The 23,483-nt window shown below is 48.0% G+C and overlaps 2 protein-coding genes and 1 long non-coding RNA gene across 9 annotated transcripts in view; 1 reads left to right on the top strand and 2 right to left on the bottom strand.

Annotated features, from left to right (window-relative positions):
- The window catches only part of SIN3A (SIN3 transcription regulator family member A), a 58,986-nt gene extending 49,962 nt beyond the window's left edge, over positions 1-9,024 (bottom strand). Inside the window, exon 1 of one of the 5 annotated variants that reach the window (XM_084782244.1) lies at positions 8,946-9,024. The gene's annotated coding sequence lies outside the window, so the exon portion shown is untranslated. Of the gene's footprint in view, positions 1-4,541; positions 4,679-7,325; positions 7,345-8,792; positions 8,915-8,945 lie in introns of those variants that run through there. The other 4 variants (XM_084782245.1, XM_084782246.1, XM_084782243.1 and 1 more) reach the window with 4 other exon arrangements.
- Positions 863-6,137, top strand: LOC311597845. Its single transcript, XR_014779363.1, has 3 exons — positions 863-4,453; positions 5,050-5,214; positions 5,330-6,137. It is a non-coding gene; the product is annotated as an uncharacterized lncRNA (long non-coding RNA).
- Positions 9,025-20,888: 11,864 nt separating the features above from the next.
- The window catches only part of PTPN9 (protein tyrosine phosphatase non-receptor type 9), a 79,220-nt gene continuing 76,625 nt past the window's right edge, over positions 20,889-23,483 (bottom strand). For all 3 annotated transcript variants that reach the window (XM_084782266.1, XM_084782268.1, XM_084782267.1), the window contains exon 13: positions 20,889-22,721. In XM_084782266.1, the coding sequence (XP_084638392.1) occupies positions 22,507-22,721 (215 nt within the window). In that variant the 3' untranslated portion in view covers positions 20,889-22,506. The remainder of the gene's footprint in view (positions 22,722-23,483) is intronic.

The following is a 23,483-nucleotide window of genomic DNA, read 5'->3' as shown; positions in this document are numbered from 1 at the left end:
TTAAAATATATACATATGGGTTGGCAAGATGGCTCAGCAGTTAAAAGGACTGGCTGCTCTTCCAGAGGTCCTAAGTTCAATTCCCAACAACCACATGTGGCTCATGACCCTCTTCTGGCACGCAGGTGTACATGCAGACAGAACACTCTGTGTTTAAAAAAAAATACATAAATAAAAATGTTTAATACATGCATAATATGTAGTATATATTTACACACACATATATATATATACACACACACTCATATATATTACATATTACTTTATCATTAAACCAGAGGCACTTTACACAGGTAGGCAGCTGGAGGCAGGCTACCTGATTCAGATCCTGGTTTGACCACTTGTGTGGTCTAAGCCTCTCTGTGCTACTTTCCTCAGTCACTCATTCTGTGTTCTTGAGGCAGGTTCTGTGCAGTCCGGTCTGATTCAGACTCCCTAAGTAGCCAAGGACTGCCTTGAGCACCTGGTCTTCCTGACTCTAGCACCCAATGGCTGGAGTTACAAGTATGCCTGGCTTTTTCCTCAGTTTAGAAAAAGTACTGTATATGTGTCTGATGTGCACTCATTCATACAGGGTCAAAGAACAGCTGTGTGGCACACATTTCTATGCTGTATTTATGTGGCTTCCAGAAACCAAAACTCACATCTTCAAGCTCTAATAGCAAATGCTGTGCCCACTGGAACACCCTGCTGCCCTGATGATCCTGTGTGTGTGCAAGTATAAACACCCTGCTGCCCTGCTGATCCTGTGTGTGTGCAAGTGTAAACACTCTGCTGCCCTGCTGATTCTGTGTGTGTGCAAGTGTAAACATTCTGCTGCCCTGCTGATTCTGTGTGTGTGTGCAAGTATACTGCTTCTATGTGTGTGCAAGTGTAAACACCCTGCTGATTCTGTGTGTGTGCAAGTGTAAATGTCCTGCTGCCCTGCTTACTCTGTGTATGTGCAAGTGTAAACGCCATGCTGCCCTGCTTACTCTGTGTGTGCAAGTGTAAGCCACAGGTCAACCTCAGCCGGAACTCCTACAGCCCATCCTGATTTTTCAAACAGGTTCCTTCACTGGCCTGGGGTTGGCCCAGGTAAGCTAGTACCACAGATCCCCCTACAATCCACTGCTCCCCAGTGTTACGAAGTCAAATCCAGGTTACCATACACTGAGATTTACATGGCCAGCTTTTCAAGTATATCCCAGGAATAGGACACATCTTCTTGCTTGAGTGCCATTTTTGATGACAGACATTTTCCTGGACCCTTGCTTTGTTTTCTTTGAAATATTTAATTTATTCTTGTTGGGAAGGTGGCACAGATGTGGTGGTCAGAGGACAACTTCCAATAGTTAGCTGTCTCCTTCCACAGTGAGTTCCTAGGACTTAACAGTCTTAAGAGTTTGCATAGCAAGTGTTTTCTGCCACTGAAGCTACCTCCCCAGATAGCTTCACTTTTAAAGCATGCATTTCAAAGCAAGAGATATAGTCCTAGCTAACACAAAGGCAAGAAAAATCACTGAGTTCTAAGGGGCCATGAATTGCCCATTTCACCAAACCACCACAAAACTTAAATTACATGTGTGTACACCACTCACACAGACATGTGCATACACACGTACATACAAGTAAACACATTAGCAAATGTACAGTGCCTGGCAAGTACCTGGGGCAGAGTTCAATAAATGTAAGCCCTTATGACAAATGGGATAAAGCTACTGCTTTAAAAAAAAAAAAAAAGACCATTCAAATATAGCTTTAGCTGGGGGAAGGATCTGAAACTGGAAAGCATTATACTAGATCACTAAAGGTCATGAACACAACCTCCAATTTCTAAGTAAAATTTCCAGACTCAATCTGCCATGAACAGCTTTTCAGTGTACTTGCTGCACTGTCAAGTACTTTCCCAGGAATTTTGTCAAATAATATCCATCTTGACTCTTTTTTTGTTTTTTGTTTTTGTTTTTTTGGAACAGGGTTTCTGTGTGTAGTCTTGCCTGTCCTGGACTCACTTTATACACTAGGCTGGCTTCAAACTCAGAGATCCACCTGCCTCTGCCTCCTAAATGCTGGAATTACAGGCGTGTGGGACTGCACATGGTTCCCCATCTTGATAAAAAAAAAAAACCCTGAATTTTAAAATGCTAATATTTTATATTTTAAAGATATGTTTCTATTATTTTGTAATTATGTGTATAAATGTGGGGAATATGCACCTGCATTCAGGAACTGAGAGGCCAGAGGTGTTAGCCCCTGGCACTTGAGTTGGCATGGGTGCTGAAAACTCAAACTCAGGTTCTCTGCAAAAGTAACACACACTCTTCACTACTTAGCCATGTCCCAGGTCTCAAATGTTAGTAATTCTAAGGTATTTTAACCTTAAGCAGGACACACAGACACACAGACACACACACACGGTCATCTGTATTTCCAGACTACACTTCATATGGTAGAATTAACTACAGGTTGGCCAAACTTTTCTCAAAAGCAAAGAAAGTACTCTCTACTACCTTTTTAAGTGTATACATCTGTAAAACATCCAGGTTATTTTTTGGCTCCTATGTCAATTCTATTACCATTGCTATTGTCACTGCATTAGCTGAAAAGTGAATACTTAACCTCTTCATTATGTACAGCACAGAGCATGGTTTCCAGCCTCTACTGAACAAAGTACAAATCTAGAACTTAACTTCAGTATGATTAAGCATAGGCTATGGGGCTAGAGAGACTGCATACTGCTCTTACATAAGGGCCTGAGCTGGGCTCCCAGAACCCACGTTAGGTGGCTTACAACCACCTGTTAACTCCAGCTACGGCGATCTGACACCCTGTTCTAGCCTCACTCACACATACTTTAAAACTGAATCTTTTTTAAAAGTGATTTAAGCATACTCATTTGGACACCAGTGCAATAAGTAGGGATTCAATGTTTGCTTCTCACGGAAGAGTCATTTCTCTAAATAAGTAAGATCATCCAACAATCCATCTAATATGGTTTCCTGTGTAGTAAGTCCATAATGGCCAAAGTACTCTCCAGCACAGGTTGGTAGGCTATGCTACACAGGTTTCATACAGGAGTTCAACCTATTTTCTATCTAAAAAGAGCAACACTAAGCTTTAAGGACTATCAATTACCTAAAACCAAAACAGAACACAGGACTCTAATCTACCTTTCTGAAGCTAAGCCTAACAAAATGTTCTGTAAGCGGAGAAAAAAAAAATTCAGTGAAGTCAGAGTATTTTACTTATAAATAAATAAATAAAATCCTCAAAGCCAGTCAGGGATACAGAGTGAAACCCTGACCTGAAAAAAAGAAAAAAAGAATCAGACCTGAGGTATAGCCTAGTGATGGAGCAGTGCTTTAAATAAACTCCAACACACACCATCATTTTAAAAAAATCATCTTTGTCAAAGATCAGCTTTGAGATTAAAATGTAAATGCAATCCTTTCTCTTTAAATAAAATCTCGGCTTTGTAAGGAGCTCGAAGGGCAAAACTAGGTTTAAAGTTCTATGGTACCAAAAACGGTCGCAAATGTTAGCTATCTATCCATCGCCCCACTGGTTTGGAGCTCAGCTCTGTAAACGCACACACACAGCAGCTGAACATCAAGGAAACTCCAGGAAAGCTTGGCACCCTCCACATTTCCAGCCCCTCATCATTCTGCCCCTCCCCCACCAAGCCACTGCCAGGGAAGCATGGGCACAGCACCAGCCGCGCCCCGCCGCAGACACTCCGGGGAGGACGCTGAGCATCTCGTCCCAATAATTACAACTAAAAAGAGCAGCTGACCACGCATCTACTCTCCCTAGCTGTTACGGCGCCATCCACGACGCATGGAGCAAAGTAGAGACTACAGCGCCGGGCCCCAATACCCCAGACAGAATGGATAAAGGAGGCACAGCATAAAGTCCGGACACCTCCATAGCCCCCAGTCTGCAAGGGCCCCTCCCAGACTCAGGGACGCAGGGTAGGGCAGACACCGCCGCGTCCAGACCCCCGCCAGACGCGACAGCGGGCTTTCCCCTTGCGCCGCTTCACTGCTAAGGAGGCGGAAATCCCGGCGGGGGCGGGGCGGGAGGGGCGTGGCATCGCAGCCCCGAACGCGCCTTCCGGCCAACCGGATCCCGCGAAGGCGGGGGAACACGGGCTTCACGCCCCCTCGCCGCCGCGCCCTGAAAGCCGCACGCCGGAGACCCTCTCTCGGCATCCCGCACCGCCCGCGGGCCCAAACCAGTGTAGCCAGAGGCCCCACCCACAAGGAGGGGAGGAGGGGCGGGGCCGCAGCCGCGGGCATTTAGCGAGAGCCCGCCCCGCCCCTTTCTCCACCACCGCACGCGCGCCGGCCCCGCCTCTGATCGGCGGGACTAGGGCCCGCCCCTCCGTGCGCACCGGGACTACGCTCTCCTCCCCCTCCCGCACGGAGTGCGGCCCCGCTCCGCCCCCCATAGCCACGCACGGGAAGCCGAGGTCAGCCCCCCCGAAAAACACACGCCCTCCAGTCCCGGGTTACCCGCCACCCAGCTGCCGGGCGGACCGCGACGGGCCGTGCTCTCACCGCAAAAGCTCCAGCCCCTCAGCCTGCGCGTCGCTCCCGGCGTGAGCCTCGCACCCAGCACGGAGGCCCCGGAACGGCGCGGGCACAGGCCCGCAAGAGCGGACTGGCAACCTCCTCTGCGGCCACGAAGCGGTCACGGGCCTGAGTGTCCAGACTGGGAAGGAGGGAGGGAGGGAGGGAAACTCTAAGGGGGGAAGGGGAGGGGGGAAGATGGAGAAACCGTCTCTGCCGCCTGTACCGCCGCGGCCGCTTCTCTGTTACCCGGGAAATCCCGCCCACTCTCCCGGCCCGCCCCGCCGAGGGAAGGCTTAACCTCGCTCCGCCACGGGATATTTTATCCATCCGTCAAAGATGTAGCCAACCACCGCGCCTCACAGGCCTACTCCCGCCCCCTTCCCTCGCTGGGAGGGGAGAGCGAGCCGCTCACCTTCTCCACGCCCCTATTGGCGGGGAGCGTCCCTAACTCAACCCCGCCTATTGGAGACTGATTGCCGAATCCCTCCCCCAGGCTCCAATACTATTGGAGGAAGAAGAGCACCTCGTCATAGCTCATTGGAGAGTCTCACATATCCCTCCCCATACCACCCCAGCCACAGGCCTAACAAATCGGCTCCCGCCTCCGCCGGTCACCGCATTGGAAGGCCACCTTTGGTTCTCTCTCAGCCCCAGGAAGGTAAGTAACCAATGTGGGGTAAAAATGTCCTTAAGTAAGGCAGACTCCACCTACTACTCTGCTGGGCCAGGCCCCGCCCCCCAGCGAGCTGATTGGATTATCTTGGCGCCGGTAGGAGCCGCCATTGGACACGGCGCCGGTCCAGGAAGGAGCCCATTCCGCCCTGCGCGAGGATGCTGAACCTTAGCAGTCCTTTTGTGGAATGTTTACACTAGAGACTGAAGCTCGGCGTTCCAAGGCCGAGACTGGAGATGGCGCGGAGCTCAGCTGTCGAAACCCGAGGCTTTGAGAGTTCAAGAGGAAAATGTATTACCACCGTGGAGGATTAAACAATGTCCGAAAGAGAACCCAATCCTTCCAACCCACTTATTTTTACACTTTACACTGTCTCCTAAGCACAGCCATCTGGAGCATTCAGTAGCTACTTTCAACAAGTAGACTCCGAAATTAAGGTATGGAGCCCTACTAGCCAGTCGCCAAGGGCTGGCTACACACTGACACCGGGACAACCTGAATATGCAGTCCTCAGGGGGCGGAGGCCTTTAAATGTCACCGCCTGGGCAAGCCTCCGGAAGGCGGAGCATGAGGCAAAATGTATTCCCTATCTGCAGGGTAGATCCAGAAACATTTTAGGCTGGAGGGACAGAGATGCAGGGAAGTTCAAACAGACGACGGTATAAGTAAACCTTGAGGGTGCATTCATATTCAGAAAATGACTAAAAACTACAGGTTGTGTAGGGGGTATGGTCTTGAGAGCCTGTAACCCCAACTATTCGCGAGAAGGCAGAAACGCTGTTCGAATTTAGAAACTCTAGGTCACTCTTCAAAAAAGAAAGAAGGGGGGTAAAACAAAAAAGGCGGCGGGAAGCCCTCCATTGGCTGGCTCCTAGGCAGTGAGTTTATGGCGGTCTTCTGTGTAGGTAACAATGCCTGGAACCCACAACGTGCTTTGAGATATCTAGTTGGTTTAATTTATTCAGCAATAAAGCGTGGGCCCAAAGCCGACCTTGTTGAGGGGGTGAACGGGGCGGGTGGGGGGGAATGAGTGGGGTGGGAGGCTTTCCCTGAGCCAAGAGGAGTTAAGCAGGACTCGTCTTCCCGCGCAAAGAGGGAAAAAAGCGAGAAGAGGGAAATAAAACCAAGAGATACTACGGCAAGGGGAATCGTTCGTAAATCCAGTGCAGCCCTCCCGTAATCCTGCGGAGAGTGCCATAAACAAGTGTTGGCAACAGGTGGGTCTGACTCCTAGGATGGCTTCACGCCGGGAGGCCATGGTAATAAGTTGTGAACTCCAAGAGTGACCGACAGGTGGGAGCAGCCACACTGGTAACCAAGGCAAGCCCTGCTCCAGAACAGGGCTCTAAAATAAGAAAAAACAGAGCCAAACTGTCCGAAGGCTGAGAAAGCAGCACTCCGTAACTGACAGATGCCTACCCTGAACTGAATCACCTTACCCACCAGCCGGAATACCTACCATACAAGACACATACAACAATCATGGTTATCAACAACAAACACACACCACCCCCCGAATTCATGCCAGAAATAGACCTCCTGGACTTCCCTTCACTGCACCGACCGAGATACCGTAGATCTTGCCTAAGGGTCCATCCCTAGGTTGTCATAATCTTAGATTCCGCCGACTAAGTACCACGACTGTCTTGCCCAAGGAATTAAGGATAAAGCCAATGTCCAAGCTTTTTCAAGCTTAAATTTAAAGGAAGTCAAGGGGCACGGAGAAAAACAGCACAGGTTGACCCGGCCGGAAGGCAGAACTCATTCCCCTCCCCTCAATGGAGCAACCCCGGAGCAACGCTTTCTAGAGCAACAGCGCCAATAGTCGGGCTTCACCTCGAGGGCTACCAGATCTCAAGACTCGGAAGAATCTTTGTGTGCCTCCAAGGCTTTCCCCGCCCCCCTTACTAAGGGCGCGGAGCCTGAGACTTCCGGGCGGGAGGGAAGTTGCAGGGAACTAGGAGGGCCTCAGCCATGTGCCCAGCGCGCTCACGAGAAGGGGGGGCAGGGAGCAGGAGAATGTCCCCTCCTAGCTTGTCCCAGAAGGGGAAGGCCTATCCAATTCGCCAATCAGAAGTAGGGGCGGGGACTTGTACCTCACGTACGGCTCAGGAATCCTCCCTCCGCCCCTCGAAGAAGAAAAAAAAAATCTTAGCAACTTAAACTCCTGTCCAGCCTCCCGATAGGCGGAGCTCTAGAAAATACCATCCAATCTATACACAAGAAGGAAAAAAGGGACTCGGTTCCAACCAGTGAAAGACAAGAGAAGGCGGGGCCTCTGGAAAGCCCGAAGTGGGTGGAAGAGGAAATGTCCCCGCCCCTCTCCGGTCCCCTCCAGGCCGGTTGCACAAGCTCCCGGCTGGAGATAGTAAACAGTCTTGGCCAGGCTGTGGAGGCAGAGGTGGTCGCGCACTTTGAGGACTGGCCCTGCACCTCCCCTGCCCGCGTTGAACCGCCACTACCCGCAGGTTGCGCCGGCGCCCCGCCTCTCGGCCCGCAGCCGCCATCCGGCTGACAGGCGCGCCCCTCCCCGCCCGCTGATGCATTTCCTTTTCCCTATTCCAAGCGTGGAGTCTGTTTTCCCAGTTTCCGACCTTCACTGCCCCTTTCAGGCCACCCCCTCGTGAGCGCGCGCGCGTACTCGGCTGCCCCCACCCCGTACGCGGCCCAGTGGCACGCAGCGGCACCTCGCGGAAAGAGGGAGCCCGGGCAGCACACTACTCGGGGAGGGGGAGCAGTCGCCTCCGCCGCGAGGTGGGCGGGGAAGGAGGCAGCTCCATGTTTGCCAGGGGATCAGCTGGGGATGCGAATCGAATCCACCGAGTTCCTAAAGCTTTTCTACACTCAGCCAGAGCTCCCCGCCGGATCGCAGCCTAACCCGCTCTGGCGCCGAATACTTGCTAGATTGCCACGGTTCAGGAATTCGGAGACACAGGCGGCTCCGAGGCTAGTGGCTGGAACCTCTCCCGCCCCGGTCTCCTCCGGCAAATACAACATTGCCCCCGCCCCCAGAGTCCTTAACAACCGCCGGCCGACGGTGCCCGCGTCTCCCCAGAGCGCGCCCACCGACCCCTCCAAGTTTGCCGGCAGAAGCAAACCCTCGAGGCGGCTGCTGCACTGGTCCAACGTGGTTAGCGGAGAAAGACCGCCGAGCCCGGCTTGCTCTAAACTCCAGCGGTCGACCAACTCGGGACACTGTAAGCTCGGTGGGCCCGAGCGACCAGGCTGCAGCCGCCGCCCCCTGCCGAGCCCGCTCGCCGCAACCAGGGCCCTGTTCCATTCGTTGTACAGAAATCCCTCTTTTTCTTCTTTATGAGATTTTTCTTTTAAAATATTTTTTAAAGCATTACAAGAGCAGTTGGTCTCCTGTCGGCCCATTCCCCAATGAGCTACCGAGACCCACCGAAACCGACTGCTTGGTAAAATAAATTGGGCGGCGCGGCAGGCACAAGGGCGACCCCAGGCCGGACCGGCCCCCTCCCCACGGCTTCAGCCCAGCTTAGAAACACACTATGAGCGGGCGGCGCCAAGAGCTTTCCTTCCTGGCCTGCCCATTTGCCTACCTCGGCCGCGGTACTTCCAGCCTTCCCGCAGCTGGGTCTTGGGGACCGCGGCACCCACACAGCTTTAGGACAGCCAAAGCAAACGACCAAAGACCTAGCCCCCCAAAAGACCGAAATTGGGGAGACCAAATTAAAAGCAGCTGTTTAACATACCTCCGGAACCAGGCGAGGAGTCCTGAATGGGAGGGAACGCCCCCTACCAGCCATTGGCCCTCTTGCGCATACGTCAGTCACTCTAGGTCCGCCTCCTCCCTCTCCCCGCCCCTTCCCCTTCATTGATCTCCCCCAGCCTCCACAAAAATAAAAATAAATTAAACTGGCCACGAGTGAGAGTCGCATCCGACGCAGAGGCTCTTGCATCTCCCACACTGCCGCTTGCAGTTTTTCCAGGACTTTGGACTAGGCCTTTTGGGATTCGGAGTTCCGCAAGGTGGAAACTAAAGTGGGTGCACTTAACAACTCGGCCCCAATTTCCTTCACACACACACACACACAACCCATTTGGAGCTGTGTCGGGAGAAATGTGTAGGGGTCTGTGGTCTGTGGCCCTACCACTTAGACGCGTCAGATCTGAGAAGCTAAGCAGAGTCCGGCCTGATTAGTACCTGGATTAGTACCCTACCTACCTGCAGGTAGGGACTGGCTGCAACGTCTAGAGTTCCCTGGTTGCTTGGCTTAAACGTGTGCCCACCCTACATAGTTAGGTACCTGTCAGCTATGAAATCCGAAAGCCGGGGAAACGGGCACTTGTTTGAGCTTCTATGGAGTGTGAATCAGACATTTCACACTATCTGCCATCTAGTGCAATTTTAAACTGGCTGAGATGCTCACACTACCCTCCGAACACTTCAGATCCAGGCAGATGCTGCAGGAGGTAAGGCAAGGCCTCCCTCCTGCTGCCGTGTGTGTGTGTGTGTGTGTGTGTGTGTGTGTGTGTGTGTGTGTGTGTGTGTGTGTGTGTGTGTGTGTGTGTGTGTGTGTGTGCACGTAGATCCACAGCTACTCCAAAGGGTAATTCCCTTTAGCTAGCAGCTGAATAGATTCTCAGAGTAGACTTAACTAAGGGTGCCAACAGGCAGCAAGGGAGGTAGAGAGGCTGTTGTAAGGATGAGTTTACAAGGTTTCAGAGTTGCATCCCGGGTTGGGGGATAGATGGGGAAAGCAAAGGCAAATTATCCTCCTTCTAACCACCCAACCAAGAACATGCTCCCTGACTTTCAACACCTCTCAGTTGAAGCTCTGGATCTGATCCTTACCTGCCTCATTTGCTGGTCAGTAGCGCATCTGTTCAGAAGAGCTGCGCAGAGTGCGAGCAAGAGAGACTGTTTTTGTCGTTGTTTCCTTCGGTTTGGCTTTGGAGACAGATCTCATGTAGCCCAGCTGGTCTCAAACTCATAGCAAATGACATTTTCTCCTGCCTCAACCTCCCCAAGTATTTGGATTACAACTGTGCACACCCAAGTCGGTTTCATGTGGTACTGGAACCCAAACCTACGGTTTCATACACACAAGGCAAGTACTCTTCAGACACAGTTGCAGCCCAGGGCCCAAGAAACACTGGTTTTGGAGGTCACAAAGAAAGGGAGTTAGTTTGGGTATCAGGTAGGATGTGAACAGAAAGGAATACTCTGCCAGTTAGACGACAGCTCCAATAACCCAAGGTACTCATAAGAACTCCTAAGAGCCGGGCGTAGTAGCACATGCCTGTAATCCCAGCACTCGGGAGGCAGAGATAGGCAGATCGCTGTAAGTTCGAGGCCAGCCTGGTCTACAAAGCGAGTCCAGGAGAGCCAAGGCTATACAGAGAAACTCTGTCTCGAAATTTAAAAAAAAAAAAAGGAACTCATAAGAACCCAAGCTTGATATATTGACAAATTCCTGTCACTCCATCAATTGGGAGGCAAAGGGAAGATGATCTTGAGTCCAAAGCCTGCCTAGGCTACATAGGGGACCTATTCTCATTTAAAGAGAGCCAAATTTGAGAAAAATCCAAGAGTATATAACTGTCGGTGTAGGTAATAGAAGAGGTAGCCAATGGCCTTCTGTGGTTAGCAGAAGAGAGTAAGCAGAGCCAGTGCTGTGCTCAGGTGAATCTCTTCCTGGCTCAGGGCTTCAGCTCCCAAGAGATCGAGGGAGAGAGTGGGTACAGAGAGAAGGAGTCCTCAGATAATGTGAGGATCTTTCCCTTACCCACGAGTTGGTGTGGGAGGCTGGCACTGAGGGAGACAGGCCAGGTGGGAAGAAGTACCAACTTGGGAAGGTCGCTGGCCATTCCACCTGGTACGCGGGGACTGGAATGTGGGAGGTAACTGGCAACAACAGTGTAGAGGGAAAGGCCAGGAGATGAGGACAGGTTCAGTATGAGGCCCGGCTGGGCCGTGGAAGTCACCACTCATCCTCCCTAGGATGAGGATCAACTTTCAGCTGAAGGGGTAAGCAGATGCTGTGTTGGTGGAGGCACAGTGATGCCACAGAGAGAGCACTAGTCACAAACACTGAGTCCCATTTATGTTGGCCCCTATTTAGTTCACCCTTACCAGTGGTGCAGCCTCCTCTAAGGAGAATTCTTTCATTATAAGGATCAATGCACTTATTACCGAGTAAAGTTCTGGGTCTCAGCGGAGGCCAGAAGCCTAGGCATTTGGCTATTATCCTGGACAACAAGTGACATGCAGCAGATAAAGCTACTTAATTTTGTGTGCACACGTGTGTATGCGTGCCAGTGTATGCACTCACAGACTACTGTGTGTGCCAGTGTATGCACTCACAGACTACTGTGTGCACCAGTGCATTATCTGAAGGATGGCAAATGGCTGCCATCAGCCTCTGTCTTATTCCTTGAGATGGTCTTTCCTGAATCTGGAGCTAGGCTGGTAGTCAGCAAGCCCCAGGGATCCTCCTGCCTCGCCATCCCAAATCCTCCAGCTCTTGGGTTACAGGTAAGTGTGTAAAAAAAAAATAAAAATAAATAATAATAATAATAATAATAATAATAATAATAATAATAATAATAATACTGGCTTTTTTACATGGGGCTGGGAAGTTTAATTCAAGTCCTTATACTTATGCAACAAGAGCTCTTACCACTAAGCCATCTCACTACCCTCATGATGGAGAAAGATATGGCTGATATAGCCTCTGAACACACCTTAGATTGAGATCTTTAAGGACAACCACGTTATCTACTTTACCTTTGGGGGGTCTCCGTATCAATGCAAGTCAAGGGACTCCAGGAAGGGACCAAGTAACTTTCAGACTCGGTAATTATGTGAACTCTGACCATTTCTCACTCCCCTACTAATGAAGGTCCAATTGCATGTATCTGGGGATAAGTGTCCCCCACCCTTGGAAAAACCTTGTGTCAAATACACTAGAAGTTTTTTAAAGTTAAACATTATTACCCTTAATTATGACTGAGCAAACTGAGGCCTCAGGCAGTAAAGGGACTTGCCTGCAAGAAGTAGCCCAGGCAAGTTTATCTAAGTCCAAATCCCAAATTAGTTCACTCTCCCATATGCTGTTTCTGCATACACTCAGACTACCATCCAAGCTGGGGCCTTTGGAGAAAACACTCTGCCTTCCCTCTGTATGTACAAACCTTACCTCCACAATTCTAACAGCACATTGTCATCAGATGGTTCTAGAAAATTGTACAAGGTTTGTCTCCCAGCCACACACAGACACTGGTCTTCAGCTCAAAATACACATACTCAAACTTGTCATCCCAGCTCCCTCCGTTTACTCGATGGACATGACGTACACACGCCCTCATTCACAGATCAGAGCATCGCTGGTCTATCTTCTCTTCCCTACTGCTGGAAATAAAAGCATCTACCAAGCCAGGCGTGGTGGCACACGCCTCTAATCCCAGCACTCGGGAGGCAGAGGCAGGCGGATCGCTGTGAGCTCAAGGCCAGCTTGGTCTACAAAGCAAGTCTAGGACAGCTAAGGCTACACAAAGAGACCTTGTCTTGAAAAATAAAATAAAATAAAGCCAGGCGTGGCCGCGCACGCCTTTAATCCCAGCACTTGGGAGGCAGAGGCAGGCGGATCGCTGTGAGTTTGGGGCCAGCATGGTCTACAAAGTGAGTCCAGGACAGCCAAGGCTACAGAGAGACCCTGTCTCGAAAAACCAATAAATAAATAAATAAATAAATAAATAATAAAATAAAATAAAATAAAATAAAATAAAATAAAGCATCTGCCACCCGTGTTCATCCATGAGTGCTGGATATCAAACTCAGGTTTTCATTTTGTGTGGCAAAAACTTTACTGAGCAATCTCTCAGGCCTGTCTCCTGCCCCAACACACTTTTTTTTTTCTGGACACAGGGTTGCACACATCCGAGGCTGGCCTAGAATTCATGATGATTCTGCCCAAGCTTCCTGAGTCCTCAATACTAGTAATACAAATGTCAGCTCTCTTTTTAACATTTAAAAAAATCTGAGGCAGGATCTTGATAGTTGCCTAGCCTGGACTTTGAGCACCCTCTGCTTCTGATGTTCCTGCCACAAGAGTCCAGTATTAGGGCTTTTCCTTCAGCGCATGCTGACACGACCTGCTGACAGTCACAGCAATCAGCAGGCCTAGCTCAGCACCATCTAGGAGGAAACTCTGAGCTCCACTCTAACTCTTGCTAGGCTTAGAGGGTTTGAGACAAGGTCTCTCATCCCTAGGCTGGCCAAGAACTAGACACGGATGACCTTGAGCTTTTTTATATACTTTTTAAAATTTTTATGTGCACTGGTGTTTTGCCCACATGCGTGTCTGTGTGAAGGAGTCAGAACCCTTGGAGCGGAGTTACAGACAGTGGTGTGTTGTCATGTGGGTCCCCTGGAAGAGCAGCCAGTGCTCTTAACTCCGGAGCCATCTCTCCAGCCCGTGACCTTGAACTTTTTATCCTTCTATCTAAACCCTAGATTCAAGCTAGGGGGTAGTGAACCCTCAAAACTATTGATCAGAATCTGTTTAACCTCTTCCTAGCTAGATTGTTTAAGTAAATCATTTATCTATTCATTAGTAAGTAAGATTCTGTCTTTTTTTGTGTGTGTGGGGGGTGTTTCGAGACAGGGTTTCTCTGTGTAGCCTTGGCTGTCCTGGATTCACTTAGTAGACTAGGCTGGCCTTGAACTCACAGCGATCCGCCTGCCTCTGCCTCCCGAGTGCTGGGATTAAAGGTGTGCGCCACTACCGCCCGGCAAGATTCTGTACTACAGTGGGCAGCTGGGAATTTTAAAACAAATATATAATCAAGAATTCTTCGCTTGACAGGCGTGGTGGCACACGCCTTTAATCCCAGCACTCGGGAGTCAGAGGCAGGCAGAGCTCTGTGAGTTCAAGGCCAGCCTGGTCTACAAAGAGAGTTCCAGGACAGCCACGGCTATTACACAGAGAAACCCTGTCCCAAAAAACAAAACAAAACAAACAAACAAACAACAACAACAAAGAATCCTTCAATTTTTCTTCCTTTCTCAAAGCTATCACACTCCTCTCTTAGTCATTTCAATGCAAAGTCCCTGGCATTGCAGACCTCAAAGAAAATACTCTAATTTCTAGCTAGCTAGCTATCTTCAATGGCATTTTCTGTATTATTTCTTATTGTAGGATTGGAATTTTTTCAAGATTTCAAGGTTTTAAAGATTGAGGTTATGGGCTGGAGGGATGGCTCAGAGGTTAAGCGCACTGGCTGCTCTTCCAAAGGTCCTGAGTTCAATTCCCAGCAACCACATGTTTGCTCAAAACCATCTATAATGTTTTTTTGTTTTGTTTTGTTTTTTGTTTTTTTGAGACAAAGTCTTCTCAGTGTTAGCCTTGGCTGTCCTGGACTCGCTTTGTAGACCAGACTGGCCTTGATCTCACAGCAATCCACCTGCCTCTGCGTCTCAAGTGCTGGGATTAAAGGCGTGCGCCACCACTGCCCGGCTGGTTGGCTATTTTTAAAATAGGTCCGTCCCCCTCCCCTTCAAATATAATCCAAATGAGAAGCCCACTATGGAAGAGGTAAAGGTATCCCTTGTCTGAGTGATGGTGAAGGCAGTCTGAGCATTGCCCATAATCCGAGCCTGGTCATTCAAGCCTCTTCCCTACAGGGACTGTAGGGAACTCAAGTAGGTACTCAAGTCAGGGAAGCAAATGAAGACATCCACAAGATGAAGTGGCTGACCTCTGTTCCGCTCTGCACCTGGCCCAACTTGTCTCAGAAAACCAGAACCAAAAACCAAAAACAAACAAACAAACAAACAAAAAAAGCAAAACAAAACTCTGCAGTGGCTTAGAAAACTACAAGAATTCAGTAAGAGGACTGGAGGGATGGCTCAGAGGTTAAGCGCACCGGCTGCTCTTCCAGAGGTCATGAGTTCAATTCCCAGCAACCACATGGTGGCTCACAATCATCTGTGTTGAGATCTCGTGCCCTGTTCTGGCCTGCAGGCATACATACAGGCAGAACAGTGTATAGATAATAAATAAATCTTTAAAAAAAAGAATTCAATAAAAAATGGTATACAGGTAGAAAGAAGTCAGTCTAAAGTGAGAGACCTTTAGTGACTCTAATCATCAGAGTCTCAACAGCCATCAGGAACATATTAACTACTTTAAATTGTTAAGAAGGCACCACAGGGGCTGGAGAGATGGCTCGGTGGTTGAGAGCACTGACTGCTCTTCCAGAGGTCCTGAGTTCAATTCCCAGCAACCACATGGTGGCTCACAACTATCTGTAATGAGATCTAGTGCCCTGTTCTGGCCTGCAGTTGTATATACAGGCAGAACACTGTATACATAATAATAAATAAATAAATCTTTTTTTTTTTTGAGACAGGGTTTCTCTGTGTAGCCTTGGCTGTCCTGGACTCGCTTTGTAGACCAGGCTGGCCTCGAACTCACAGCGATCCGCCTGCCTCTGCCTCCCGAGTGCTGGGATTAAAGGCGTGCGCCACCACGCCCGGCTATAAATAAATAAATCTTAAAAAAAAAAAAAAAAAAAAAACAGGCACCACAGCTCCCACCCTGTACCTATCTTCCCTAGTGAGATTCTGCTGTAGTTAGCTATAACCTCCAAGGCCTCAGACTAAAAAATATGAGTCTTTAACACTTCAGTATGCCAAGTGTAACTGAAATAGGAGGAAGGTGCTCTGATGGCTGTAGTTAAAAAGCAGAGGGAGGCCAGGCGTGGTAGCGCCCACCTTTAATCCCAGCACTCAGGAGGCAGAGGTAGAAGGATCGATGTGAGTTGGAGGCCAGCCTGATCTATAAAGCAAGTCCAGGAGAGTCAAGGCTACACAGAAAACTCCTGTCTTAAAAAAAAAAAAAAAAAAGACAAAAAACAGACAGAGATTAAACTGTTTTCCCCATGGTAAATTCCTATCTGTAGAGAGGACCTCAGTCTCCTCTGCTCAGTTAAGTACAGGGTAACAATCGCTTGATGCTTAAGTATGGGATGGGTAGCTCCCAAAGGAAAGCCTGACTTCCTGGCTGGGGGACCCTCTATTCCCACCTGTGGCCGGTGGACTAAGATCTAGGCCCAAGACAAATCTAAGATGTCGATTAGGAGCCCTGGGATGCTTGGCAAGAATTTTTGGGTTTTTATTTGGTTGGTTGGTTCTTTTCGAGACAGGGTTTCTCCATGTTAGCCTTGGCTGTCCTGCACTCACATTGTAGACCAGGCTGGCCTTGAACTCACAGTGATGATCCCCAAGTGCTGGGATTAAAGGCGTGCACCACCACGCCTGGCTTTTGGCAAGTGAATTTTATAGTTCTCAGACGCCTGTTAGGCTATAGGGCACAACAGGGAAGCCAAACTCACTGATGGAGATTCAAGGGTACCTCTGATATACTTTCTCTTCTTTTCTTCCTCTACTTCCTCTTATGTTTCATTTAGTTTTCGGTTGTTTTGTTTTGATTGTTCGGTTTTTGAGACAGGATCTCTCTATGCTCTATGTAACCCTAGCTGTCCTAGAACTTGCTCTGTAAACTTCAAACTCAAGAGGTTCACCTGCCTCTGCTTTCCTGGTGCTAGGATTAAATATCTATACCACCTTAACCTACTTTCTAACTAAGTTTTCCACTTTGTGATTTTTTTTTTTTTTTTGAGACAGGGTTTCTCTGTGTAGCCTTGGCTGTCCTAGACTCGCTATGTAAACCAGCCTGGCCTCGAACTCATAGCGATCTGTCTGCCTCTGCCTCCTGAGTGCTGGGATTAAAGGCATGCGCCACCATGGCCAGTTCAAGTCTTCCACTTTTTAAGCCAAGTAGAAAAGAATTGAGAGAATGTGAAGAGATAGCAACAGTCTGAAAGAAGACCTTTTGAAAATAAAGAAATTGGTGTAAAGTGCTCAAGTGGGAGCTAATCCAGCCTAAGGCAGGGCCTGATAACGCCAACAAACTAAACCTTTAGGGTTAGTGGACCCAAAGTATGTGATTGCTTAAAAGTAACCCCTTTTACAGAAAGGAACTAGGACTTAGCTGGGTTGAGTAGGTTAAAACCTCACAACTACTGAAGAGCTCAGTCATTCTAAGAAAACCATTCTTTCCAGCCAATGCATGGACCTTAGCCTCACGGCTCACCTCCTTCAGCTCACACTAATAATAAAGTATAGCTTCCTGTTCTTAGGACTGCCCCAGAGATTGGGTGCATCCTTTTATGAGCAAGAGTCAATTCTCTTTGGGGCTATAATACCACATAGTCTACCTGCTACAAACACCCCAAACTCCTCCACCCCCCAAAATCATACTCTTGCCATTGCCTAGCACAGAGTAACAGGCATTGGCAATAGCAGCTCTCCTAGACTGAAGATGCTGGGGTATCATTTTGTAAGACATCCTACCCGCAGGAAGCAATACAGAGTGCAGAGAGATGTCCTTGGTGCCTGAAGAATTAGGAACCATAGGAATGTTGCGGGATAATCCAGTCAGAAGCAGAAGTGCACACCCACGATGTTCTTCACTCCCTGAATACAGGTTTTCCCTAGCTTTATTCATTGCCTCCTATGTGATACCCCTCAAATCTTCCTCAGTTTCCGCTGGTGTCTACTACCAACCCAGGTGTATGGCACACACCTTTAACCCCAGCTTAAAGGAGGTGGGCAGATGGATTTGAGTTCCAGGCCAGCATGGTCTACAGAGAGAAACCCTGTCTCAGAACAAACGAAACCTCCAGACTAAAACCTACCACAGGTAAGCTCACACTGGCAAAAGCTACAAACATCCAGGTGTGGTGACAAGACTATTGTAGTCCCAGCTACATAGGAAGTTCAGGCAATAGGATCACTTGGAGCCCAAAAATTTGATACCAATATAGGTAACTTAGTGAGACTCATTCTAAAAATAACGGTACAGTTGCACATGCCTGTGATCTCAGCACTCAGAGGGCTGAGCCAGGAGGATTTTTATAACTTCTTAGAAGAAAATTAAAAATTAAAAGTTGAGCCAGGTGTGGTGGCACACGCCTTTAATCCCAGCACTTGGGAGGCAGAGGCAGGCAGATCACTGTGAGTTGGAGGCCAGCCTGGTCTACAAAGTGAGTCTAGGACAGCCAAGGCTACACAGAGAAACCCTGTCTCAAAAAACTAAATAAATAAATAAACAAACAATTGAAAAAATTTGAAAATTATTAGAGCAGGGGAAATGGCTTGATGGGTGAAGACACTAGCCTAGCTAACCTGACCTTAATTTGATCCCTGGAACCTATGTAAAATGCCAGCATGCATCTGTAATCACAGCACTCCTATAAAAGAGGTGAGAGGCAGAGAAAGAATAGCCTAGAAGCCAACTAGTCAGAGAAACAGACCCTGCCTCAACAAAGTGGAGAGAACTGACTTCCAAAAATTGTACCCTAATCACGAGTGCATCATGGTAGCCAAGTACCGATGTACATACACGTACTAAATTATTTTTGGAAAAAAAAACTTTTAGTCTGGCACTGGTGGCAGTGGTGCACACCTTTAATCCTAGCTTTTAATCCACTTGGGAGGCAGAGGCAGGTGGATTTCTGGGAGTTCCAGGCCAGCCTGGTCCATAGAGCAAGTTCCAAGACAGCCAGGCCTACATGGAGAAACCTTGTCTTGAAAAGCCAAAAAATTAATTAATTAATAAAAAATTAAAAGCCACCCAAATTTGTTCAAAATGTAAGTACTAATAAAGATAATGCTATGTACAATAGCAGTTAGTGGAAAACTATTGAACACTTTTCTCTCAGGGTTTTACTGAATATCCAGGAGACATCCTTGGCTGTGTCCAGAACTGGAGATGTGAGTTAAAGGACACTTTGGAAGCCTGGGTCATCCTGTATTCATTCCACCACCAAGTGGGTAGACCCAGGAATTTGCACCTAGGAACTACTGCACAATGTCGAATTGAGCAATTTACAGGGCAAAGGTACAGCATGTTTGAACAAATAACAGTTCTAAATCACCTCTTCTGGGCTTTTTTTTTTAATGGTTAATGATGTTTCTGGTATATTTCACCAACCCTAAGTATTTCTGTAATATCTCTAATTTCAAATTTCAATGTAATCCCTTTGATTTCAAATTTCAGAGATTCTGTCTTAATCTGCTACCATATTTTTTTTTCCTTCAGTGTCTCATGCAGTCCAGGCTGGGCTCCCTACTACTGGTATAGCCAACACTGGCCTTGAACTCCTGACCCTTCTGCCTCTTCCTTTCCAATACTGAGGTCACAGTCATAGTATACCACATGCAGCAGTTTAGTCTTTGGGTACAGTAAGAACACCAAGAACAATGTGCTGGCTGGCAGATCAGGAAGCAGATCCTTAGGTTCTCTGGGATACAGGTCCATGGCCACGGCAAACTAACATTCTGGTATTTCAGTGGCTCACTTCTGTCAGTACCCATTTTCATGTAGTTGCTGAGAGTGAATGTGTTCATATGTACAGAGTGCTCTGAACAGGACCTAGACTAAGGAGAGTTTCCATTAAATGTTGTTTGCTATTACTGTTCTTTACAACACCCTAATATTTGCACGTTGCAGGCACAGCTGCTGCAATGGAGCAGGCTGTCACTAGGTAAAGGCATGTGATGTCAAGCGTGTCCCGAGAACAAGTAGCAGGACAGTGTTTGTGGGTTTCTCTGGAAGAATAAACCTGCTGGTACTGTAAAACCTGAGGACAGACCAAGAGATCCCCATCTGGGAGAATGTCACCAATTCTGTCATCTTTCTAGTCCACTACAAGGAACACGGGCTCAAGGTCAGTTTACCTAAGCTGGGTGAAGTAGCCCTTGGGAGACTGAGGTAGAACGGCCATGAGTTCAAGGTCAGCCTAGGTTGCATGGTAAGATACTGTCTCAAACAAGACCGTGAGCCAGCCTAGAATGTTAAAGCAATTCTACTATAAACTAACAACAACAGGGCTGGAGAGGTGGCTCAGTGGTTAAGAATACTGGCTGCTCTTGCAGAGCACTGGGGTTCGGAACTCCAAGCACCTATGTGGCAGCTCACAACTGCCCATGACTCCAGTTCCAGGAGACCTGACACCCCCACACCTATGCACATAAAAATTAAAAAAAAAAAAAAAAAGGTTGCCTTCCAGGGTACAGGGTGAGAAAAGAACAACAACCACAACAACAACCACAACAACAGTCTAAGTCCCCAAAGACAAGAACCATTCCATTTCAGACTTTATAAGCACATCAGTTTGGGTTGCAGTTTTAGAGCAAATCACTGTAATCCTCTGAACCTCACCTTTCTCGTTTATACAGAATTGGGTGGACGTTGGCCAATGTGGTGGCACATGTCTATAATCCCAACTGGGGTTAATTAATCCCACTGGAGTAACAGGAGAAGGATGTGTAGGAAGGACAGAGGATCGTCACTGGAATTGTGAACTTTCAATGAAGCAATGGAAGAAACAAAGCTCTTATCACTAAGCTTGCCACACATCAAACATTCAGTTGGTACTGGTTGGTACCTCTGTCCGAAGCTAAGGCCACAGCCTACAGAATGATAGGCACCTTACAGAACTGAATCTCGGGTACTGAAGCTTTGGATACCGTCACCTCCTGCCTCCCCAATGTGTCCAGAACCAACTCCTGGACACCCTCCTCACCTTCCCGACCCCAGACTGTTAAATTGATGAAGCTAAAATGGTTTAATCATGTTGGTATATTTGTATGTAAATACAAAACTGTACCACTATAAGATATTGAATATGAACATTACAATTATTTACTGAATCTGACTCAGTCCATTGATGTTAAATACAAAATGAAATGATTGTAAAAAATAAGAATATACACATTCAAAGATCTTATTACAGTATAAAATTATTGAGCTCTGACCAGCTGCCAACCTCATGTTCTGGAGTAAGGGAAGATTTAGGGGTTCTGTGGGGGTTTTGTGGGAACATAGAGCGTTGGGAACTCTTGATTCCATTTCTGGCGAATCAGACTGGGAAAAGACAGGAACAAGTTGGATGGGCAGGGGACGAGTGATTACAAGGAACCTTTTCATCCCGCCAAGGGGATTATACGCTTTATAAGGACACAGACCCATCCCGTTTCAGGTCTAGGACCTGGCAGGCTAGCAGACAGGGAAAGCTGGGCATCTCAGTAGACAAGGAAGAGTTGCATAAAGAAAGGGATCTTCCAATAAAAGAAAAGGGGGCCCCAGTTTGTCACCCCTGGAAGGGAACTTCATAGTAGGTCCCTCTTGTTCACTCCAGGACTCTCCTTTCCATTTAAAACTTCGTACCGATTACTTTTGGCTCTGGCAGTTCTGTAAATTCATCTCTAGCCTTGGTCCCCATCGCTGGGGTAATAAGACAGAGTCTGGAATCACAGTGGAGGTCTATTCCCCAAGTCAGCAAAGTAACCAGAGAATTGTTAGATGAAGGATGTCCATGCCAGGCTGAACCAGCGTTACCGTAAGTCAGTATTTTTGGCTCCAACAAGCATGGAGTCCAGAGGGAAAGATGTCATTAAGGAAGAGGGCCGTGGCTCAGGAAAAGAAGTATGTGTTGTCTTTTATTACTCTGCTGCTGACATCATGAGCCATGACCTCCAACCCTGGCTAGTCCAGCATCATCAGCAGGGTCCAAGAAGCAAGGAATGCTGAACTGCAACATGGAGCCCCAGAAATTTCTACAAAGAGTATCTGTGTGTATATGTATTTATAGAATACAGCCATATTATCACATACAGTAGATATTATGTACACACATACATATGGATCCATACATATAAGTGCACATACGTACACGCACACACACAATGACAGAAAAGACTGGACTACACGCCCTATGTATAAACGTGCTTGGCACTCGGGACATTCTCTAGAGTATGTAACTTGGTCAAGCTCTCTGGGCAGGAAGGTGAATGTTCACCAAACCTCCCTGTCAAATCCTAGCAAAGGGAAGGAGGAGACTTTCAGAAGAAGAACGGTGCTGGGACATGGGGGTGTCCTTCCCCACTTACCTCAGGGACCCTGGCAAAAATCAATAGCCACAATTTGGTTTTAATAAGGCACAGTTCAATAGCAGGTGCTAGGAATTAAGAACACATTGCTGCTGGCCCTTTCTAGTGGCAGTTCCACCACATTTATCTAGCCAAAGGGAAAGGCTGCCTGGCGTGCACATGTGCGCTGGGAGACACAAGAAAGACGTTGATCCATGGCTTCAGCATAACTGATGGCAACCTATAGGCTCAGCGGTGTCCAGGGTAGTCTAAGGAAGGCTGGCCAGCAGGTAGAAGAAACTCGTCAACAGTTATTGGCCCTCCATGGCCAGCAGGCTGTGACCAGAGGGAACCATGCCTTCCTTCTCTGCAAACTCCAGAATGGCCTTATAGCAAAAGTAGTACTGCTCAGGGGTCTGGATACTGAAGGCCCTCTGGGTCCGCATGCGTGATACTGTCTGGAACACATTAAGGGTGCCAAGCTCCTCCAGCTGTGCCAAGCAGATGTCCAGTGAGCAGAAGGTACCTGAAGAAGGAAGGAAATGATCACACGAGTGTACTTTTCCTATCCTCTTTCTTTTACCAAATCACCATGCAGGACTGATGAATGAATTCAAAGGCAAAGGGTCTGACGACAGGAGTATCACAGGGCATGGGCATGGTCAGAGAAATGAGAGTCTCCTGTCTCTCAGGACATACATACATGGCGTTCACAGTAAGAATAAGTAGGTGATCGACACAGAGGGACTTCCTGCTTCGAAGCACAACAGTACTTCCACACCCAGTTTCCAGAGCCTGTAACTCTCTAGAGGTCTTGATTACTCTCCCATAGGGGCCTCTGAGCTAGTAAAGCCAGCACTCCTGCAGCATGCATCCCATTAAGCCAAAGCTCCGTAAGGAAGAACACAGAAGCCAGGAAGATGGCACAAGCTTATAATCCCAGCATTTGAGAGGCTAAAACCAGAGGATTGCTGTGAATTCCAGGTCAGACTGGACCTCATAGTAAGACTTGGTCTCAAAAAAAAAAGAAAAAAAAGAAAAAAAAAGAAAAAGAAAAAGAAAAGAAAAAAATCAAACAAAAACAACAAAGAAGGAGGGAGGGATGGGGCGGGGGGAGAGTGAAGAGAAGGAAAAGACAAGACCAGCATAGGGAGAAGAAGCCCCCAGGAGAGGGCCAGAATCGAGGTGATGAACAACCCCAAGAACTCGGTTTGTACAGTATGTATTTTGGCAAGTAGTATCCCCAGTATAAGGAATACAAAAGGACATTAAGACTGATTTCCTCTAC

This window comes from Acomys minous, assembly GCF_964271855.1.
Source record: "Acomys minous genome assembly, chromosome: 5".
NCBI lineage: Eukaryota > Metazoa > Chordata > Mammalia > Rodentia > Muridae > Acomys > Acomys minous.
The sequence above is the reverse complement of the archived record's forward strand: the minus strand, read 5'-3'. Positions and strand labels throughout refer to the sequence as shown.